This window comes from Panicum virgatum, chromosome 2K, assembly GCF_016808335.1.
Source record: "Panicum virgatum strain AP13 chromosome 2K, P.virgatum_v5, whole genome shotgun sequence".
Classification (NCBI taxonomy): Eukaryota; Viridiplantae; Streptophyta; class Magnoliopsida; order Poales; family Poaceae; genus Panicum; species Panicum virgatum.
In genome coordinates, this window is record NC_053137.1 from 1,207,957 (window position 1) to 1,224,944 (window position 16,988).

The 16,988-nt window shown below is 46.9% G+C and overlaps 2 protein-coding genes and 1 non-coding gene across 4 annotated transcripts; 1 reads left to right on the forward strand and 2 right to left on the reverse strand.

Moving 5' to 3' along the window:
* Positions 1-3,474: 3,474 nt before the first annotated feature.
* LOC120696351 lies at positions 3,475-3,610 on the reverse strand. Its single transcript, XR_005684127.1, has one exon. It is a non-coding gene; the product is annotated as a small nucleolar RNA Z247 (small nucleolar RNA).
* A 4,034-nt stretch (positions 3,611-7,644) lies between these two features.
* Positions 7,645-10,016, forward strand: LOC120660450 (L-ascorbate oxidase homolog). Its single transcript, XM_039938991.1, has 4 exons — positions 7,645-7,926; positions 8,013-9,214; positions 9,327-9,405; positions 9,583-10,016. The coding sequence occupies exons 1-4, from the start codon at positions 7,780-7,782 to the stop codon at positions 9,784-9,786; spliced, it is 1,632 nt and encodes a 543-aa protein (XP_039794925.1). The 5' UTR covers positions 7,645-7,779; the 3' UTR covers positions 9,787-10,016.
* On the reverse strand, positions 9,917-14,188 carry LOC120660459 (F-box/LRR-repeat protein At1g55660-like). Of its 2 annotated transcripts, XM_039939011.1 has the most exons (4): positions 13,098-14,188; positions 12,294-12,473; positions 10,933-11,220; positions 9,917-10,052 (listed from the first exon to the last, which is right to left on the reverse strand). In XM_039939011.1, exons 1-4 carry the CDS (start codon positions 14,067-14,069, stop codon positions 10,029-10,031), a joined length of 1,464 nt encoding a protein of 487 aa, XP_039794945.1. In that variant the 5' UTR covers positions 14,070-14,188; the 3' UTR covers positions 9,917-10,028. The 2 variants fall into 2 exon arrangements, with proteins under 2 accessions (XP_039794945.1, XP_039794937.1); XM_039939003.1 differs by lacking the exon at positions 9,917-10,052 and having other exon boundaries at positions 10,761-11,220; positions 13,098-14,187.
* Between the last annotated feature and the right edge of the window lie 2,800 nt (positions 14,189-16,988).

Consider the following 16,988-nt stretch of genomic DNA (forward strand, 5'->3'; position numbering starts at 1 on the left):
AGCATTAACCATAGACTTATATTCTGCCTCAGTACTTGACCGTGCCACCGTGGCCTGCTTGCGTGCACTCCAGGAGATAAGACTCGAACCAAAGAAGACAGCAAAGCCACCTGTGGAGCGCCTGTCATCTATACTTCCTGCCCAGTCAGCGTCTGAGAATGCACTCACAAGGAAGGAGTTCTTCCTTGAAATCTTCAACCCGATTTCAACTGTAAACATGATATACCTCAGAATGCGCTTGACTGAAGTCCAGTGAATCGTGGTCGGCGCATGAAGAAACTGACAAACTTTATTTACAGAGAAGGCCAAATCAGGTCTTGTTAAAGTGAGATATTGTAGTGCACCCACAATACTTCTATATTTTGTACTATCATCAGCACTTAAAGGATCTCCCTCATACCTAGACAACTTCTCAGTAGCAGGAAGAGGCGTTGTTACTGCCTTGCAGATTGCCATTCCAACTCGTGACAATATATCTCGTGCATATTTACTTTGTGACAAGATGATTCCTTCCTTGTTCTTTTTGACTTCAATACCCAAAAAATAATGTAAGTCCCCTAGATCTTTAAGAGCAAATTCTCTCTTAAGATCACACAGTAGGGCTGAAACAGCTTCTTCTGAAGATGCAGTGGCAATTATATCATCCACATATATCAACATATAAATGCTCACTGCTTCCTTCTGATAAATAAACAAGGAAGTATATGACTTTGAGGCTTTAAAACCAAGACTAATCAACTTTGTACTCAACCTAGAATACCACGCTCTTGGCGCTTGCTTCAGACCATAGATGGCTTTGTCCAACTTGAACACTAGATTACTTTCCTCAAAACCAGGAGGTTGTTTCATATAGACTTCTTCTTCCAGAACACCATGAAGAAACGCGTTATGTACATCTAACTGCCGTAAACACCAACCTCTTGCAACCGCCATGGACAAGACAAGTCGTACTGTAGCAATTTTAACAACTGGGCTAAAAGTATCTTCATAGTCTATACCATATTGCTGCTTGTATCCTTTTGCCACTAGTCTTGCCTTGTATCTTTCAATGGACCCATCAGCTTTCTTTTTAATTTTGAACACCCATTTACAGTCAATCAGGTTCATACCTTGCTTAACAGGAACAAGATGCTAGGTATTATTCCTCAGAAGAGCAGAGTATTCCTCATCCATAGCTTTCTTCCAGTTTGAATCCCCAAGAGCTTCTTGTAAAGACTGAGGTTCACCTGTAGAGCACAAGTTGCCATATCTAATGGTGCCATCAGTAAATTTTTTTGGTTTAACAATGCCACGTTGCGACCTGGTAGTGGGACGCTGAGGTTCTGGTGATGGAGTAGCACCAGGCGACCAGTCTGAGTCCGTCGGTGAGCCTGGAGGTGCCACAGACAAACCGGCCACAGATGATCCATCCGGCTCGATCTCCCCCCCCCCCACGCGACGAAGAGTGGGGCGAAGTAGGCGCAAAAGATCCGGCCGGGGTGCACGCAGATGCGTCCGGGACGCGTGGCGGCGACGAGCGCGACGCTGGGGGTGCAGCCGCAGGCCCATCCGGATCCGCCTGGGATCGCGCACCGGTCGTTGCAGCATCTGCTGGAGAATCCGCTTGGGATCGCGCACCGGACGTTGCAGGCGAATCCGCCTCGAAGCCATCGCCAGCGGTTGGCTGAATAAGCTCCCCCATATCACATCTATTTTGTGTTGCATGAACACCATTTTGTACAGAATTTTCTCCTGCGTCCTGCAAAACAGAAGTGGTACTAGTGCTAGGATGATCATTAGTAACATTAGATTCAGTAGTGCATCCCCAAGACTGTGAAGATGTTCCGGTAGAAGGAGAATTTCGCGCTGAAGGCGAGCACCAGCGTTAGGATGAAGCTCACTGAAAGGAAAAATATTTTCATCAAAGACCACATCACAGGACAAATAAACCCGACCTGTGGAGGGTTCAAGACACTTAAACCCTTTGTGGAGAGAGCTATATCCCAGAAACACACACCGGGTAGATCTAAAGGCAAGCTTCCGATTGTTGTAAGGCCTGAGATTTGGCCAACAAGCACAACCAAATACACGCAAAGAGGTGTACTCAGGTTTTTCTTTGAGAAGAAGCTCCACAGGAGTATGATAATTAATGACTTTGCTCGGGAGAATATTTATGAGGTAGGTTGCGGTCAAGAAAGCTTGATCCCAAAATTTTAGGGGCATAGATGCGTTGGCCAGGAGAGCAAGACCAACCTCAACAATATGGCGATGTTTTCTTTCTGCTACACCATTCTGTTGGTGAGCATGGGGACAGGAAACCCGATGAGCTATCCCAATTTGCTGGAAAAAGGAATTTAGTTTCTCATATTCCCCACCCCAATCGGTCTGCATAGAGATAATCTTCCTACCAAACTTGCGTTCAACAAGGTTTTGGAAATTTTTGAAAATCTGAAACACATCAGATTTTTTGCTTGATCAAGTATATCCAGATGTATTTGCTAAAGTCATCGATAAAACTAACATAATATGAATGCCTGCCAACAGAAACAGGCGCAGGACCCCAAACATCCGAAAAAATGAGTTCCAAGGGAGAACTAGAGGTACTGTGTGACTTTCCATACGGCAACTGATGACTCTTAGCTCTTTGACACGAATCACAAACAGACTCATTGTTTGAGGAACTAACACAAGGAAGATTATTGTCTCTAAGAACACGATCTACTATAGGAAAAGCAGGATGACCTAGACGACTATGCCACCGAGATGATGACACTTTATTGACTCCATGAGCTTGCTTGATTGAACTGAGGTCCGAATGATGAGGCGCAAGAGGATAGAGACCTCTTTCACATCTTCCTTGATGCAGAATTTGCCTCGTTGCCCGATCCTTTATGGAGAAGAAATTTGGGTGAAATTCAAGGAAAACGTCATTATCTGAAGTAAGACGATGAACAGAAAGCAAGCTCTTGTTCGCTCTAGGCACATGCAAAATATTTTTAAGATGTAGTTTTTTTCTTGGGGGTATGCAAAACTGAATGGCCAATGTTACTAATTTTCATACCTGCTCCACTGGCTGTATGCACCTGATCTTGGCCGCCATACTTGTCACGGACGGTCATCTTCTCAAGTTCACTGGTGATGTGGTCGGACACGCCACTGACGCATACCAGTTGGTGTCCACCCCATACCCAGTGGAAGCTGCGCCGGCGGTCTTGTTCTGGTGCTCATCGTAGTCGTCGTAGCGGTACCAGAAGTCAGGTGCTTCATGACTGCCTTTCTTGCAGATCTGACAGACCGGTTTTCGCGGAACGCCTTGCTTGGGACCGCCATCGTGGTTTGCACCACTGCGACCACCATTATTGCGACCACCATTGCCGCGTCCACGGCCACGGTAGTTCCCGCGACCACGAGATCCACCACGCCCTCGAGATGTAGAGTTTGCCGAGGACTGGAACTGACTCCCATCGTTGCCCCGAAACATATCAAGGCGAAGCTCATAGGCCATTAGTTGAGCATGAAGATCGCTCAACGTAATGGGGTCAGCACGACCAAGAACAGATGAAACAACAGGGTTGTAATCAAAATCAAGGCCGTTAAGAATGTACCCGACCATATCATCTGCATCTACCGTTTTACCAGCAGATGCAATCTCATCACTGATGTTCTTCATCTTGGCGAGGTAGTCCGCCATCTTCATGTCTCCTTTCTTCAAGTTGGCGAGTTGCAGACGCAGGTTCGTGACCCGCGCACGGGATTGAGCGGCGAAACTTCCCTCAAGTGTCGCCCATACTTCTGCCGATGTGGTCAGAGTAGCGACTTGTGCCAGCACCTCCTTGTTGATGGAGTTGAGGAGGTGGCCGAGTAGCTGTTGATCTCTGGACACCCACACCTCATATGCTGGATTGGGCTTTTCTTCCGCCTTGCCATCCTTCTCGACAGAGAGGACCTTAGGCGGTGCAGGAGACGATCCATCCAGGATACCCATGAGTTGGGCTCCACGGATCGCCGGAAGGAATTGTGCTTTCCATAGCACAAAGTTGTCCCTGGTCAGCTTTTCAGCGACCGGAGGACCGAGAGGAGATGGCGCCGAGTTGGAGGAGGACGCCATGGCTAGGGTTGGAAGGTTGTAGATGTATTAGGAAGAAGAGGCTCTGATTACCATGTGAGAATATGTGGAACGTGGTTGCCTATCTTGACTTGCCACGGTTGCTTGTTAATATAGGCAAATGCCTTGGAGAGTACACAACAAGATTACAAGGTTGTTGAGTGCGGTTAACTGATATCCATCTATAAAACAAACTCTTATCTTCTATCTAGGATATTCTGTTATCTACCGCAACAACCATGACACGGTCACAGCCGTGAGTTACATACTTTTAACAGATCTGACGTGCCAAATTTAGCCGTGAACAATCATCACATCAAACCAAACAGGGCGCGCTCTGAATATTCCTTTCCTTGTGCTTCCTTTTCTTCTTCTTTTCTTCTTCTTCTGCTTGTTTTTTTGAAGTTTGGGAGGAAGACGAGGTTTACTCTTCAAGGGAACAGAGGCCCATTCCTTTCTTACCACAAGGCTGGGCTGCTACTGATTGATGGTTCTTCCCTTGGCCCATGTATGACTCAGGCCATAATATATGTGAACTGCTACAGCCCTGGCCCGAACTAGGATGTCAGTCAGGCCAGGGAAGCCCAATCAACCAATCATGTGCTAAAAAAAAACAATCACTACTTTTTCATTTCTTTTTTTGAGCTGTGCTGTGATGTTTGTGATGCAGCGGAGGCGGAGCCTATATCTAAATAAGCTAGTAACGGATAGCTGCTAGTATATGTAATCCCTCCAAAATATAAGTATTTTTAGATTTGGTCAAAAATCAAATTTATTCTATTTTAACTCTAAATAGTAAATAATTTATAAAAATCTATAAAATAAAAATAATATTACTAGATTTATTATCAAAGCAGTTATCATAATATATAAATGTTTATATTTAAAATAATTCATTCATAAGAATTTGATAAGTTAAAGTTGAATAAGCTTGACTCTAATCAAATCTAAAAATGATTATATTTTAGGAGAGAGAGAGAGCGCGTGTGAGCGATGGAGCATGCATCATAGTAAATGCGTAATGATGAGGCCGGCCGTGGCGGGGACACAGTACACAATGCAATGCAATGCTGCGCAAAACCAGTCGATCACCCACGCTAATGCAACGGTACGTACGTCCACGCTGGGTCCCGGCTGTTTAGCGGCCGTTCATCAAGGGAAAAACTAAAGGCTCATCACGCGGCGTTTGCTGAACCGTCCAATAATCAAATCAAACCAAAGAAAAGCACGCTCGACACACGCGGAGAGTACAGTAGTATTATTTTATATTAGCATTGTAGGCAGGCTAGCTAGCTAGCTCTTGAGATCGATCGATCGAGTATTTCATTCAATTCGGATCGACGAGAGTAGAAAGCAGTTGAGCGTCCACATGATGACGCATGGTGGTTTAGTCAACAAAGAGTGCAAGTGAGATGATCATCCTACTGTGAACCTGCACTACTGTACTGTCTGATGGATTATAGCTAGCTAGCCACTGGTTTCAACTTTCAAACCGTCTCTGGAGGCCAGTAAACGTGGAGCAAAAGTACCAAAGGCCGGGCATGTGGGATGATGCCTATTTTTTTTTCTACGGCCCACTAGCCCACCAAGCACTATTCGGTCAAAATCATGCCTTTGAAGAAGGCCGGCCTGTCACACTTGAGCAAGTCAAAGCTCCAAGCGTTTTTTTTTAGAAGCGTTTTTCTTTCTTATGCAACCAGAATATAGTTAAATAGGAACCTTTATCTTTTTATATATTTTTATTTATTGGTCAATTTTGTTAGTATAATGGCCCTGGATTTCGCCGGCACGGCCATGAGCAAAACGAGCTAGTTAGAATTCTTCAATATGCCATTGCGTCAGTACTGAGCAGTATGCACGTGCATATATTTATGGAGTACTCCTCCATCCTATATATGAAGAGTGAAATCCTGCGCTTGAAAAAAAATCTCATAAAAAGTACAATCCTAAAGATTGGATCTCAACGACCTATCTGTTTAAACGGCCAGATTTGATTGTGGCCAACAAATAAGGATATGAGAGTCTTTTCACATCACCGCTAATCTATCTGAAATCTGAAAAAGACTAGAATTGCACTCTTTAGTCTTTATGGGACAGAGAGACTATATATATACAGGCACAATACTTTGAAGGTGGACAAAAAGGAGAGAAGAATTCAGCATTTATATATCAGTCTTCTCTTCACAAAGAACTGAAGAAAGAAAGGTGGAAAAAAAAAACCTTCCACTATGGTCACGAAACGAGATACCGTTGTTCATTCCTTAGATTACGTGTTATGCCCATGAAATGGCTTCATGCATGGTGGATTGGTTTGAACAAGGCAGGACACTTTTCTTTATGCATGTCCGCCTTTAATCATTTGTTCCCTTTTTTTTATATTTTACTGCTGCTGGGTATCCATGCATGCCTTGGACACTCTTGAGTCCATTGTCTTGCAGGCTAAGGTACGTTTCCTGGTCCGGGGAAATGATTAATTTGTTCTCCAGACCCATCGAGAAAATTCTCTCGCACTAGCCCAAAAAGCTGTTGAGAATACATGTGCTTCTGTCCACCGGAAATATACAAATGTTTGGTTACGACAATTTAGCTTGTAACATCAATAAAAAAGTATTTTATTACAAATGAAAATATCAGCACATTGTCAAAAAATTTCTAAATATGTACACTAGTGTGAAGCCAAATAAAATTTTAGATATCCAGCCGTACGTAAAAACTAAAAACTAGGCTGAGGCACGAAGCTAGATAGACTTATATATCTGCGATTGGAGGCTAAGAAAAACAAGTTGAAAAATGGGTTGGTACTGTTGCTTTTGTTTGCAGCAGACAAAAAGGGGAAATTGAGCAATCCTATTTACTTTAATTTTAGGCCAGTCTGGGTGTGCATAATTTCTCTCTTTTTTTTTGAAACAAAAAAAAAAAGAGAGAAATGTAGCAAGATAGATAATGTAGCATATAATTTAATGCCATGAACATAAAACTCTTTGTAAGACTGGCCTTAAATGTTCTTATAAAGAAACAACATGCACACATGCTATTATTAAAATTTCTTTTTGAAAATATTGTTGCACTATTTTTATTTTATATTATTTTTTTAAGAAAAAAGTATCGTACCACCAATCACGTGTGGTTTGGGAAGGGGGTTCAAATTGGTAATATTTAGGTGCACCTTTAATTCTTTTTAGTTCAAAATTTAATTCTATTTTAAAGAAGTAGTATAAAATTTTGAATTAAGAGTGTTGGAGGTGCAAATAAGATCAGCAGTTTGCAACCTATGGTTGGGTGAAGTTGCCCTCCTATGTCGTCTCGGCTTGCGTTGTCAATATGGTGCAACTAAGAGTGTTGGAGGTGCAAATAAGATTAGCTTGAATTCGAGGATCGGTGGGGGAGACAGCAGACACAGGTTGTCCGGCGCTGTCCCGGCCCGTCTTTAGTCTTTACTCGGGTCCGGCGGCGACGCGGAATGGTGCCTAGTAGTGCAGTAGTGCTCGTCCTCGTCCCGGCCGCTTTATCCGGCCTCACCACACCTGTCTAGTTTAATGGCAGAGAAGCCGTGAAAAGAGAAAGCAATCCACCATCCCCGCTATAAAGCCACACGGACACCCTGCCTCTCCCTCCCGGTCACTCCACTCCACCGCTGCACTCTGCCATTCACTGCCGCAGATCTAGCTAGCCAGCTGGAGAGAAACGCCGGAGCCATGCCGGCGGCAATGGCAGCAGCTGTACTGCTGGTGCTGCTGCTCGCCGTTGCGGCGCCGCCCCTCGCCGGCGCCGACGACCCCTACCGCTACTTCACCTGGACCGTCACCTACGGCCCCATCAGCCCGCTCGGCACCACCCAGCAGGTATGGGTATCTGTATCACTCCCGATATTGCCGCTGCTGATTGCTGAATCCAATCCAACTGCCACCAACCCAATGCGGCAATGCAGGGCATCCTGATCAACGGCCAGTTCCCGGGCCCGCCCATCGACTGCGTCACCAACGACAACCTCATCGTCACCGTCGTCAACCGCCTCGACGAGCCCTTCCTCCTCACCTGGAACGGCATCAAGCAGCGCAAGAACTCGTGGCAGGACGGCGTGGCGGGGACCAACTGCCCCATCCCGCCCGGCGCCAACTACACCTACAAGCTCCAGGCCAAGGACCAGATCGGCTCCTTCACCTACTTCCCCTCCCTCGCGCTCCACCGCGCCGCCGGCGGCTTCGGCGCGCTCAACGTCTACCAGCGCCCCAAGATCCCCGTCCCCTACCCGCCGCCCGCGGGGGACTTCACGCTCCTCGTCGGGGACTGGTACGCCGCCGGCCACCGCCAGCTCCGCCGGACCCTCGACGCCGGCGCCCCGCTCCCGCCGCCCGACGGCCTTCTCATCAATGGTGCCCGGTCGCCGCCGGCGTTCGTCGGCGCCCGCGGCGGGACGTACCTTTTCCGCGTCTCCAACGTCGGGCTCAAGGCCTCTGTCAACGTCCGGATCCAGGGCCACCGCCTCCGTCTGGCGGAGGTGGAGGGCACCCACCCCGTGCAGAACGTGTACGACTCCCTCGACGTCCACGCCGGCCAGTCGCTCGCCTTCCTCGTCGCGCTCGACCAGCCGCCGCTCGACTACGCCGTCGTCGTGTCCACGCGCTTCGCCGCCGCCGACCTCACGGCGGTGGCCACGCTGCACTACGCCGGCGCCGCCGCCAGGGCGCCGGGCCCGCTGCCGGCCGCCCCGCCGCCGGGGCAGTACGGCTGGTCCGTCAACCAGGCGCGCTCGTTCCGGTGGAACCTCACGGCCAGCGCGGCGCGCCCCAACCCGCAGGGCTCCTTCCACTACGGCGCCATCCCGACGTCGAGGACGCTGGTGCTCGCGAGCTCGTCGCCGGCCATCGCCGGACGGAGGCGCTGCGCCGTCAACGGCGTGTCCTTCGTCGTCCCCGACACGCCGCTCAAGCTCGCGGACAACTACAACATCGCCAATGTCATCGAGTGGGACAGCCTCCCGGCGAGACCAGGCGCCGCCGGGGCGCCGCCGCGCGCCGGGACGCCCGTCGTCAGGCTCAACCTGCACGAGTTCGTCGAGATCGTGTTCCAGAACACCGAAAACGAGCTGCAGTCGTGGCACCTCGACGGATACGACTTCTGGGTTGTTGGGTGAGCATCTATTTTGCAGTACCTGAAACAGAGACTTCTGAAGACCATCTGCAAACAAACAGAGACTCTTCATTCACACTTGAATACTTCATCATCGTCTGAATGTGTTCAGGTATGGCGATGGCCAGTGGACTGAGATGCAGCGGCAAACTTACAACTTGGTCGACGCGCAGGCAAGACATACGGTTCAGGTATTGTAACTTACTAGTAACTTGGAAGTAGATTGCTATAGAACATGGCTCTGAATCCATCCTGAACATTGTCTCAAGGAAACTGAGCTGAACTCAACTGAACATTGTAATCCTGAACACTGTTTTGAGGAAGGAAACTTAATTAACTGAACATTGGCAATTGTTTGCTGGCATCAGGTGTACCCGAATGGGTGGTCGGCGATCCTGGTGTCGCTGGACAACCAGGGGATGTGGAACCTGAGGTCGGCGATCTGGGACCGGCAGTACCTCGGCCAGCAGCTCTACCTCAGGGTGTGGACGCCGCAGCAGAGCTTCTCCAACGAGTACAGCATCCCGACCAACGCCATTCTCTGCGGCAGGGCCGCTGGCCTCCCACACTGACGAGCAAGGTGCAGAGAGCATTAGCGGTCGATTCGTCATACTACTTAATTATAATGTCTCATAGGATAAATCTTTCTACTTATATAGCTGAAATCAAGATGAGTCTGACAGTGTTTTGTTGTAGCCAAAATCTCAGATGAACTTGCTATTCTTTGATGGTGATGTCAGTAATTTATTTCTGCTTGTGATTCGCCCGAGAGTAAAAAAGGCATCAAGCTGAATCTGTCCAATGATCTTTTCCCTTAATGCATTATAAGCTGATTAGCCTGGGAGTAAGAAAGGCATCAGGCCGATTCAGAATCCAGAATTCGCAAGCATAAATTTGCATGGTTACCAGATTGTGTGATATCAACAAAAGTCAGCAGACTTATGCAATCAAATTTGAGTAAATTCCCTCTATGCCACTGAGAAATGTAACTCATCTCCTATGTGCCATTGAAAATTAGAACATCCCTTCAATGCCATTGTTTTAAATTTTCCATCCCCTCTATGCCATTGCCGTCAAAAAACACTAACGGATGGACATTTTTTCATCTCTTATGTGCCATCGTTTTAATTTTTTCATCCTCTATATGCCATTACCGTCACTGAGTTTTTGACGGCAATGGCATAGAGGGGATGGAAAATTTAAAACAATGGCATTGAAGGGATGTTCTAATTTTCAATGGCACATAAGGGATGAGTTACATTTCTCAGTGACATAGAGGGAATTTACTCATCAAATTTCAAGGCATATGATGTTGAACCAAACTAAAATCAGGCTATTGGTTTGTACTGTTTGTTTCAGTTTCAAATGCCCTCTCATTTGCTTCTTAAACAAGAAAGGAATCACATCGATTCTTCACCTGCATTGCAAGTTGAAGTTAAGGAGTAAACATCCAGGTCTAACCTGATTTACAGACAAGTTCCTCTCTAGTGTAGTTTGTTCGTTGATGACCAAAAATGGAAACACATGTAGCTTAAACCTTCATGAGTAAGAACCAAACATAAAGCAATTGAAAACATAGAATGAAGGATCTTAACAGTTTTATATGGATCCAATAACATTCTGAGTACAGGCCGTACAGAAAACTAAGAAAAGAAAATATGCCTAGTGCTTGAAGTAGCGCCTTAGTCTTCACATGCATACAACACCTTAACCATGTCCTGATACACATAAAAGTCCATGCATATTTCTGGCCTGGAGAAGGTTCGCAACATCTTGCACAACTCCTTAATTGTGCTTTCAGCAACTGAAAGTTTGAAAGCTACTGCTATCCTTTTTAGGCTTGTTGCCCTTGCCCAAGTGAACAGTCGCTTCAGAAAAACAAGTTCATGATCTGACCCTCTGAACTCTCGGATTTCCACTTCACGGAGACAATTCAACTTGAGCTCCTCAGTTTTCCAGTTTGATGGCTGATCACAAATGCAGCCCTGTGGGCATTCAGCTTGTGCCTGAAACCAGAAGCAAATTAACTCATTTAAGATTAACCGATATTGTTGGATGACACAAAAAGAGTGTATAGCCTGAATATTAGAGCCTTAGAGGTAGTAAAAAAAGACAACATTAGCTATAGGATCCTACCAGGAAATGAGGAAGCTAACTGATTGCAGAAATATCACTATTCTATGCTAAGAGAAAGTGGTACAATGAACATATATGAATATCAATAAGGGGAAATATCAGCTGCTGAAGGTACTTGAACAAACTCCATAGAAACAATTGGATCCTAAATTGGCAGTCTCAATAACCTGCATTTTATGTTTTACTAGCTTTAGGTACACATAATTTTTGCAAAAAAGCCCCAACTTCTTCATCAGCACAGTGCAACCCCACATCTACACTGTGGAACAAAGAAACTGAGCTAGAGTTAGGCTATCACGCCACTGGGCCGCTGCTGAACATGCCTCTCCTTGATCTGGTCCTTGTTATAATCGCTGACACTATTTCTCCCCAATTTGCTCCATCAAAGTTGTAGAATAAGGGGCGAATGGCCCCTAATTAGTTTGTGCACATGTTTACAGATTATTGTTTTTGCATCAGATATTTCCTTGGTTATTAAAATTCCACAGATCCTTGAGCATTGCGCTGTGAATACACCATATTCAGTAAGATTTTGAATCGACCTTAGGGCTTCAGTTATTGATTCAAAGTATGAAGCCTTTTAGAAATTTAGTAATCTTTTAGATATTACATGCCCGGGGATTACTAGCTATTATCTGCTGGGTGCTATATCAAGATAGAGCTTCCCATGCAACAACTCAGTCAACTTGCTGTCCAGAGCCATACGTTAACCTAGAAAGTATACTCCAATCTCAAAATGATACAACAAAGTGTTGACGTTGTGAATTTTTAGGAGATACTGGCCATATTTAGCACAGAACAAACAATTTTGGAACTAAAAAAATTAATTATGCAACCAACAGTTAGGGCCACTAGCAGATGACACCTTTGTGAATGGAAACAAATGGAACCTTTCGCTACTTCCCTGGTAACCTAAGTTTAGACAGATAAAGGATAGTCTTACCTCCAAGATGAAACGCGAAGACATGTCCATTATCAGCCGTTTTGTACCAGGAGACATCCTGAGAATATGGAATGTACAGGCCCCACAGGAATGTCCTCCCACATTAAGAATCAGGTGCAAAGACGTAATGTCAGGGAGTATTGTCATGTCTTCCATCAAGTATTGGTAGTAATTTATCTCCTGTGTACCGGTATAAGATCAGATAAAAAAATAGTGTTCTATATGAAAGCTAGAAAGAGGCTAAAACATCTAATTGGCCAATGGTGCCATCATGAAGGGAATGGTTATTATTAAGCTAACAAGCTCACTTGAAAATTTATATGATAAAACCTGCCACTGCGAGCCTAGAAAGAACTATACTGGTAATTCTGTACAAAATGTTCTTGATCTCATCTCTCATTCAATTTAGGAAAAATAATGAAAGATTGAATATGGTCAGAAATGTTGCAGAGACTAAAGCAAAACAAAACAAAACAACCGAGAATTTTTCAATGGCTACTCCAAGATGGCAGCATAATCCAGAGAAATGTAATATCCCCAAATTCTATATTGGATGAGCAGTCCAAGTTACTTGATTAGAACACTTGTTTCAATGTCACAGCGAAGCTATTATTTTTCAAAATAATGAATTTAGTTTTCGTTAGTTAATTTGTTAAAAGCATGCGGTGACTCAATTTCGTCTGACATTCCACATAGACACAGGACAGTTAGATGGATAATCCAGTCCATTTATGAAATATGTGCATTTAAGTCAAACATAATGCGCACAATGACAATTCGAAACAAGAGCTGGAGTGAACTCACCTGCGGATAGGCCAGTCCGAGAGTAAGAGATTCGATGACCTTAACACGCGACATTAACATTAGACACGAAAGATTTTGTGGAAAGCCCTCTGGTCCATATACACAAAAAATGGTGCTCAGCGATTTGAGATTCTCCATCTTGCCAAGATGCACGGAACTTGGATCATAAGCATCCGCCCACCAGAGCGATTCCAGCTGAGGAACTGAGATATTTGCGACCGGTTGTCGAGTCTGATCATAAGAGAAGCAGCTCACCACAATTAACTCTTGGAGCACCGGCGCCATGATGGTGAGCTGCCGCAAGCCACGCAGCTGCCGAAGCTCCACCAGCTTGAGAGACTCGGAATTGATGGCGAGATTGTCCAGCCCCCGGGAGTCCTTTACTGTGAGCTTCTGCAGGCACGGGCACCGCGGTGACGAGACGGCTCTGCCGAGCTCGCACGGTCCGTGGAACCGGACACGGATGAGGGAGAGCTCGGTGAGCCGGGCGAAGACCCCGGCGGGCGCCACGGAGAGGGCGAGCAGCCCTAGGTCGAGCGAGATGGAGGTGGCCTTGTCGAAGCAGGGCAGCTCAAGGACACCTCTCTCCTCGGACTCCCCTCCGGCGCTACCCATGTCGATGAGGGTAAGTTCTCCGGTGAGGCAGCGCGCAGCGGCTGGGAGCCAGGTCGCTATGGATTCGGCCGGGGCGCCCCGCAGCCCCCCGACGAGGAGGTAGCGGAGGGGCACCGCAGAGGCGGCGAGGGCGCCGCGGATGCCGTGGGGCTCCGTGAAGGAGAAGCGGAGCTCCGGGAGGAGGCCCCAGACGCGGCGCCAGCGGCGGGAGAGGACGCTGGTCCGAACTGCGTCGCGAGTGGGGAGGCGGAGGAGGATGAGGACGAGGACGTCGTCGGGGAGCGCGCTGAGGCTGTCCTCGCCGGCGGGGGAGGGCTTGGCGCACTTGGCGGCGGCCTCCTCGGCGCTCGGCTCCATGGAAAAGGGATAGGGCTGGCAGACTGGGGAGGAGGGGCGACCCGGCGTGGCTCCGCCGTCGGGGTGGCCGGCGCCGGCGGAGGAGGATGTGGATCTGTGGGGGAGGAAACGAGTAAAAAGGAGATGGGACTCAGTGGGGTCCCACGTGACAGATATATATATATTTTTTTTTTGAAAACATCTGCTCTCCGCTATAACTAAGGGGGAGTTTAGTTCCCAAAGGTGAAAAATTTTGAGTGTCACGTCAATGTTTTATCAGATGTCGGGAGGATTTTTCGAACACTAATTAAAAAACTAATTTCAGAATTCACTTGGAAACCGCGAGACGAATCTTTTGAGGCCTTTGACCGCATCATTAGCACATGTGGGTTACTGTAGCACATATGGCTAATCATACACTAATTAGGCTCAAAAGATTCGTCTCGTCGTATACATCCAAACTGTGTAATTAGTTTTGTTATTTAATTACATTTAGTGCTTCATACATGTGTTCAAAAAGGAGGTGAAAATTTTTGGTAACTAAACCGCTCTAAAGTCCGTAATTCCAAGTTTTGGTAATCGGCTGAGGCCGATTCGATCCCGGCGATTATATTTGGGATAGAACGATATATTTTAGTTAAAATAATTTGTACATCATTTCAAAATAATAAAGGTAAAAAAATTGTAAGAAAACACAAAGAATATGTATTTTTCATCCCTGTCCTTTTTTTCTAGTTTGGAATTGAGTGGTGAAAAAACATTGCTCCAAAATCTCCTTTTTAACCCTTTAGCTTGTGGCACCTGTCTTCACCTGACCAAGCTGGTGGTCGCGTACATGGGCTGGTTTCAACCCACCAAACCCGTCGAACCGGCCCGTAACAATTCGTTTCTGGATGCCTCGGCGGGTTAGGTTTAGGCTACCTCCAACGGTGCCCTCTATATGGCCCCCCACCCCACGTAGGGGAGCTTTGGGGGAAAATCCGATCCAACGGTTTCTCCCAAAGCTCCTCCTATATAAGGGGGACTTGAAACTCTCTCCATATATAGGGTGAGTTTCAACTCCCACTATATTTCTAATCACACTGTTTCTTCATGATATTAATCTCGTTTGAGCCCCGTAACATGATGATAATGCGTATTATGACAGTACAAATATTGTATGATTTTTTTAAATTCAAAAATGATAAATAAATAGTTAGTTAATGAGTGATAGTATATAGAGGGAATAGATATGGGGGGAATGGTTGGAGAGAAGGAGTTATAGGGGGAGAAATCTTTTAGAGGGAGGTAGTAAAATATAGTAAATAGTACGTTTGGGGGGAGTTGGATGGGGGGAATGGTTGGAGATAGCCTTAGCACGGGTTCTACCGCATAACCCGGTGACATATATTGTTGCGGGCCCGTTTAAAAGAAAAGGAAGCGAAAAGTTATTCAACTCGTCTTCTTCCTCGCACCGCATCCAGTTTTCTCGCCGCTCGTCCGTCAATGGAGCGTTGCTCTCTAGATCCATTGCGGGGAGTAGTAGATGTTGTCGCCGGCCACCAAAAATCGATTCCTCATGCCACTCTGCTGCTGTTTACTCTATTTTTCCATTCAATTAATCCTCATCTCACACGAGACACCCGCCTCCTGCGGTCTGCTATTCTGGAAGGAGCGAGGACGCCACCACCAGATGCCATTACACTACACCAATCGGCAATCGCCGCCGACAAGCAGCACAAGCGACCACAGGTTCTTCCGAACCCATTCCTGTCGACTGCGGGGATCACGACTGCATCTCATCGCCAGGCCGCGGATGTTCGAGCACAAGCAGCTCTCCGTCGACTTCTCTCCGAGCAAGACAACATCTTGGAAGAAGCTTTACTCCCTTCCCCGGTGGTGGTGACCACTACGACAGTTTTCTCGCAAGCCGCAACTTCACGCTGTGATCGGCCATGCGCTGCGGAACTGCGGCAATGAATCCGTCGAAACCTATCTAACCCACGGGTCTCAAACCGTTCAACTTGACTCCATTGCGGGCTAGGCGGGTTGGTTCAAACAACCCGCTGAACCCGGACCATGAACAGGGCGAGCTCGTGGTGCCTTCCAACAATGCTAGCGCTATCGTGGACAAACTACTTTTTTTTTCCGGTTAGCTAGACTTATGGTTCTTCTACCCCTAAAATCCACTAGTTGTTTTCTTTGCTAAATCCACCCAATCTTATACCTCCGCTGAGACGTTTTTTACTCATCGACACCAATTTGTGCACCAGGACGCCCGACATCAGGCATTCAGGCTCAACCTGCACGAGTTCGTCGAGTCCATGTTTCAGAACACCGAGAAGGAGCTTCAAATTTTGAAAGCTGCTGCAATGCTGCAGGAAAAAAGTTACAATTTTTTCAAGTGAAACCAGCAAGTTCTGGAATCAATAAATTCCCACTCAACTTTTGTTTACCACCAATCACATCGGAGGGGCCAACAAGTTGTAGCTACTATACCTAACCAAGCAGCACAAACTTATTTACCAGCAGCTAGCTACCTTCAAGAACGCAAAGCGTCGTGCAGGTGAAAAGAGCGTTCAGAGGTTCAGGAGTGAAACAATAAACATGATCTGATTGAAAACATATAGGATGACCTGATGATGGTGGATTATAGATTTTTCAAGGATCTGCCATCATTTTCATTTTCTTAAGCACTATAGCGCGGGCAAAGAAGAAAACTGAAAAAGAAAATGGTGCATCGCTTTCGCTCAAAGTGATAACCTGGTGCCACGGCGAGGGCAGCCGGGGCCGCCGCTGGCGGCCGGACCGCCGCACCGCCCAACCCGACGTCGAGCTGCCGGCGGCCGCCACGGCATCGCCTCCCATCCGCCCGGCCGCTCGTCCCAACGTAACCGCGCGACGGACTTGAGCATCGTCCGCCATGGCGCCATGTCGGACATGGACGCGGCATACCGTGCG

Excerpts from the sequence above, each read along its gene's own strand:
- LOC120660450 (XM_039938991.1), top strand. The coding sequence starts at position 7,780 with ATGCCGGCGGCAATGGCAGCAGCTGTACTGCTGGTGCTGCTGCTCGCC. Across the intron at positions 7,927-8,012 it reads CGCTCGGCACCACCCAGCAG|GGCATCCTGATCAACGGCCA; the intron begins GTATGGGTATCT and ends GCGGCAATGCAG. Across the intron at positions 9,215-9,326 it reads TACGACTTCTGGGTTGTTGG|GTATGGCGATGGCCAGTGGA; the intron begins GTGAGCATCTAT and ends GAATGTGTTCAG.
- LOC120660459 (XM_039939003.1), bottom strand. The coding sequence starts at position 14,069 with ATGGAGCCGAGCGCCGAGGAGGCCGCCGCCAAGTGCGCCAAGCCCTCC. Across the intron at positions 12,474-13,097 it reads TCGGACTGGCCTATCCGCAG|GAGATAAATTACTACCAATA; the intron begins GTGAGTTCACTC and ends ACCGGTACACAG. Across the intron at positions 11,221-12,293 it reads CTTCGCGTTTCATCTTGGAG|GCACAAGCTGAATGCCCACA; the intron begins GTAAGACTATCC and ends TTCTGGTTTCAG.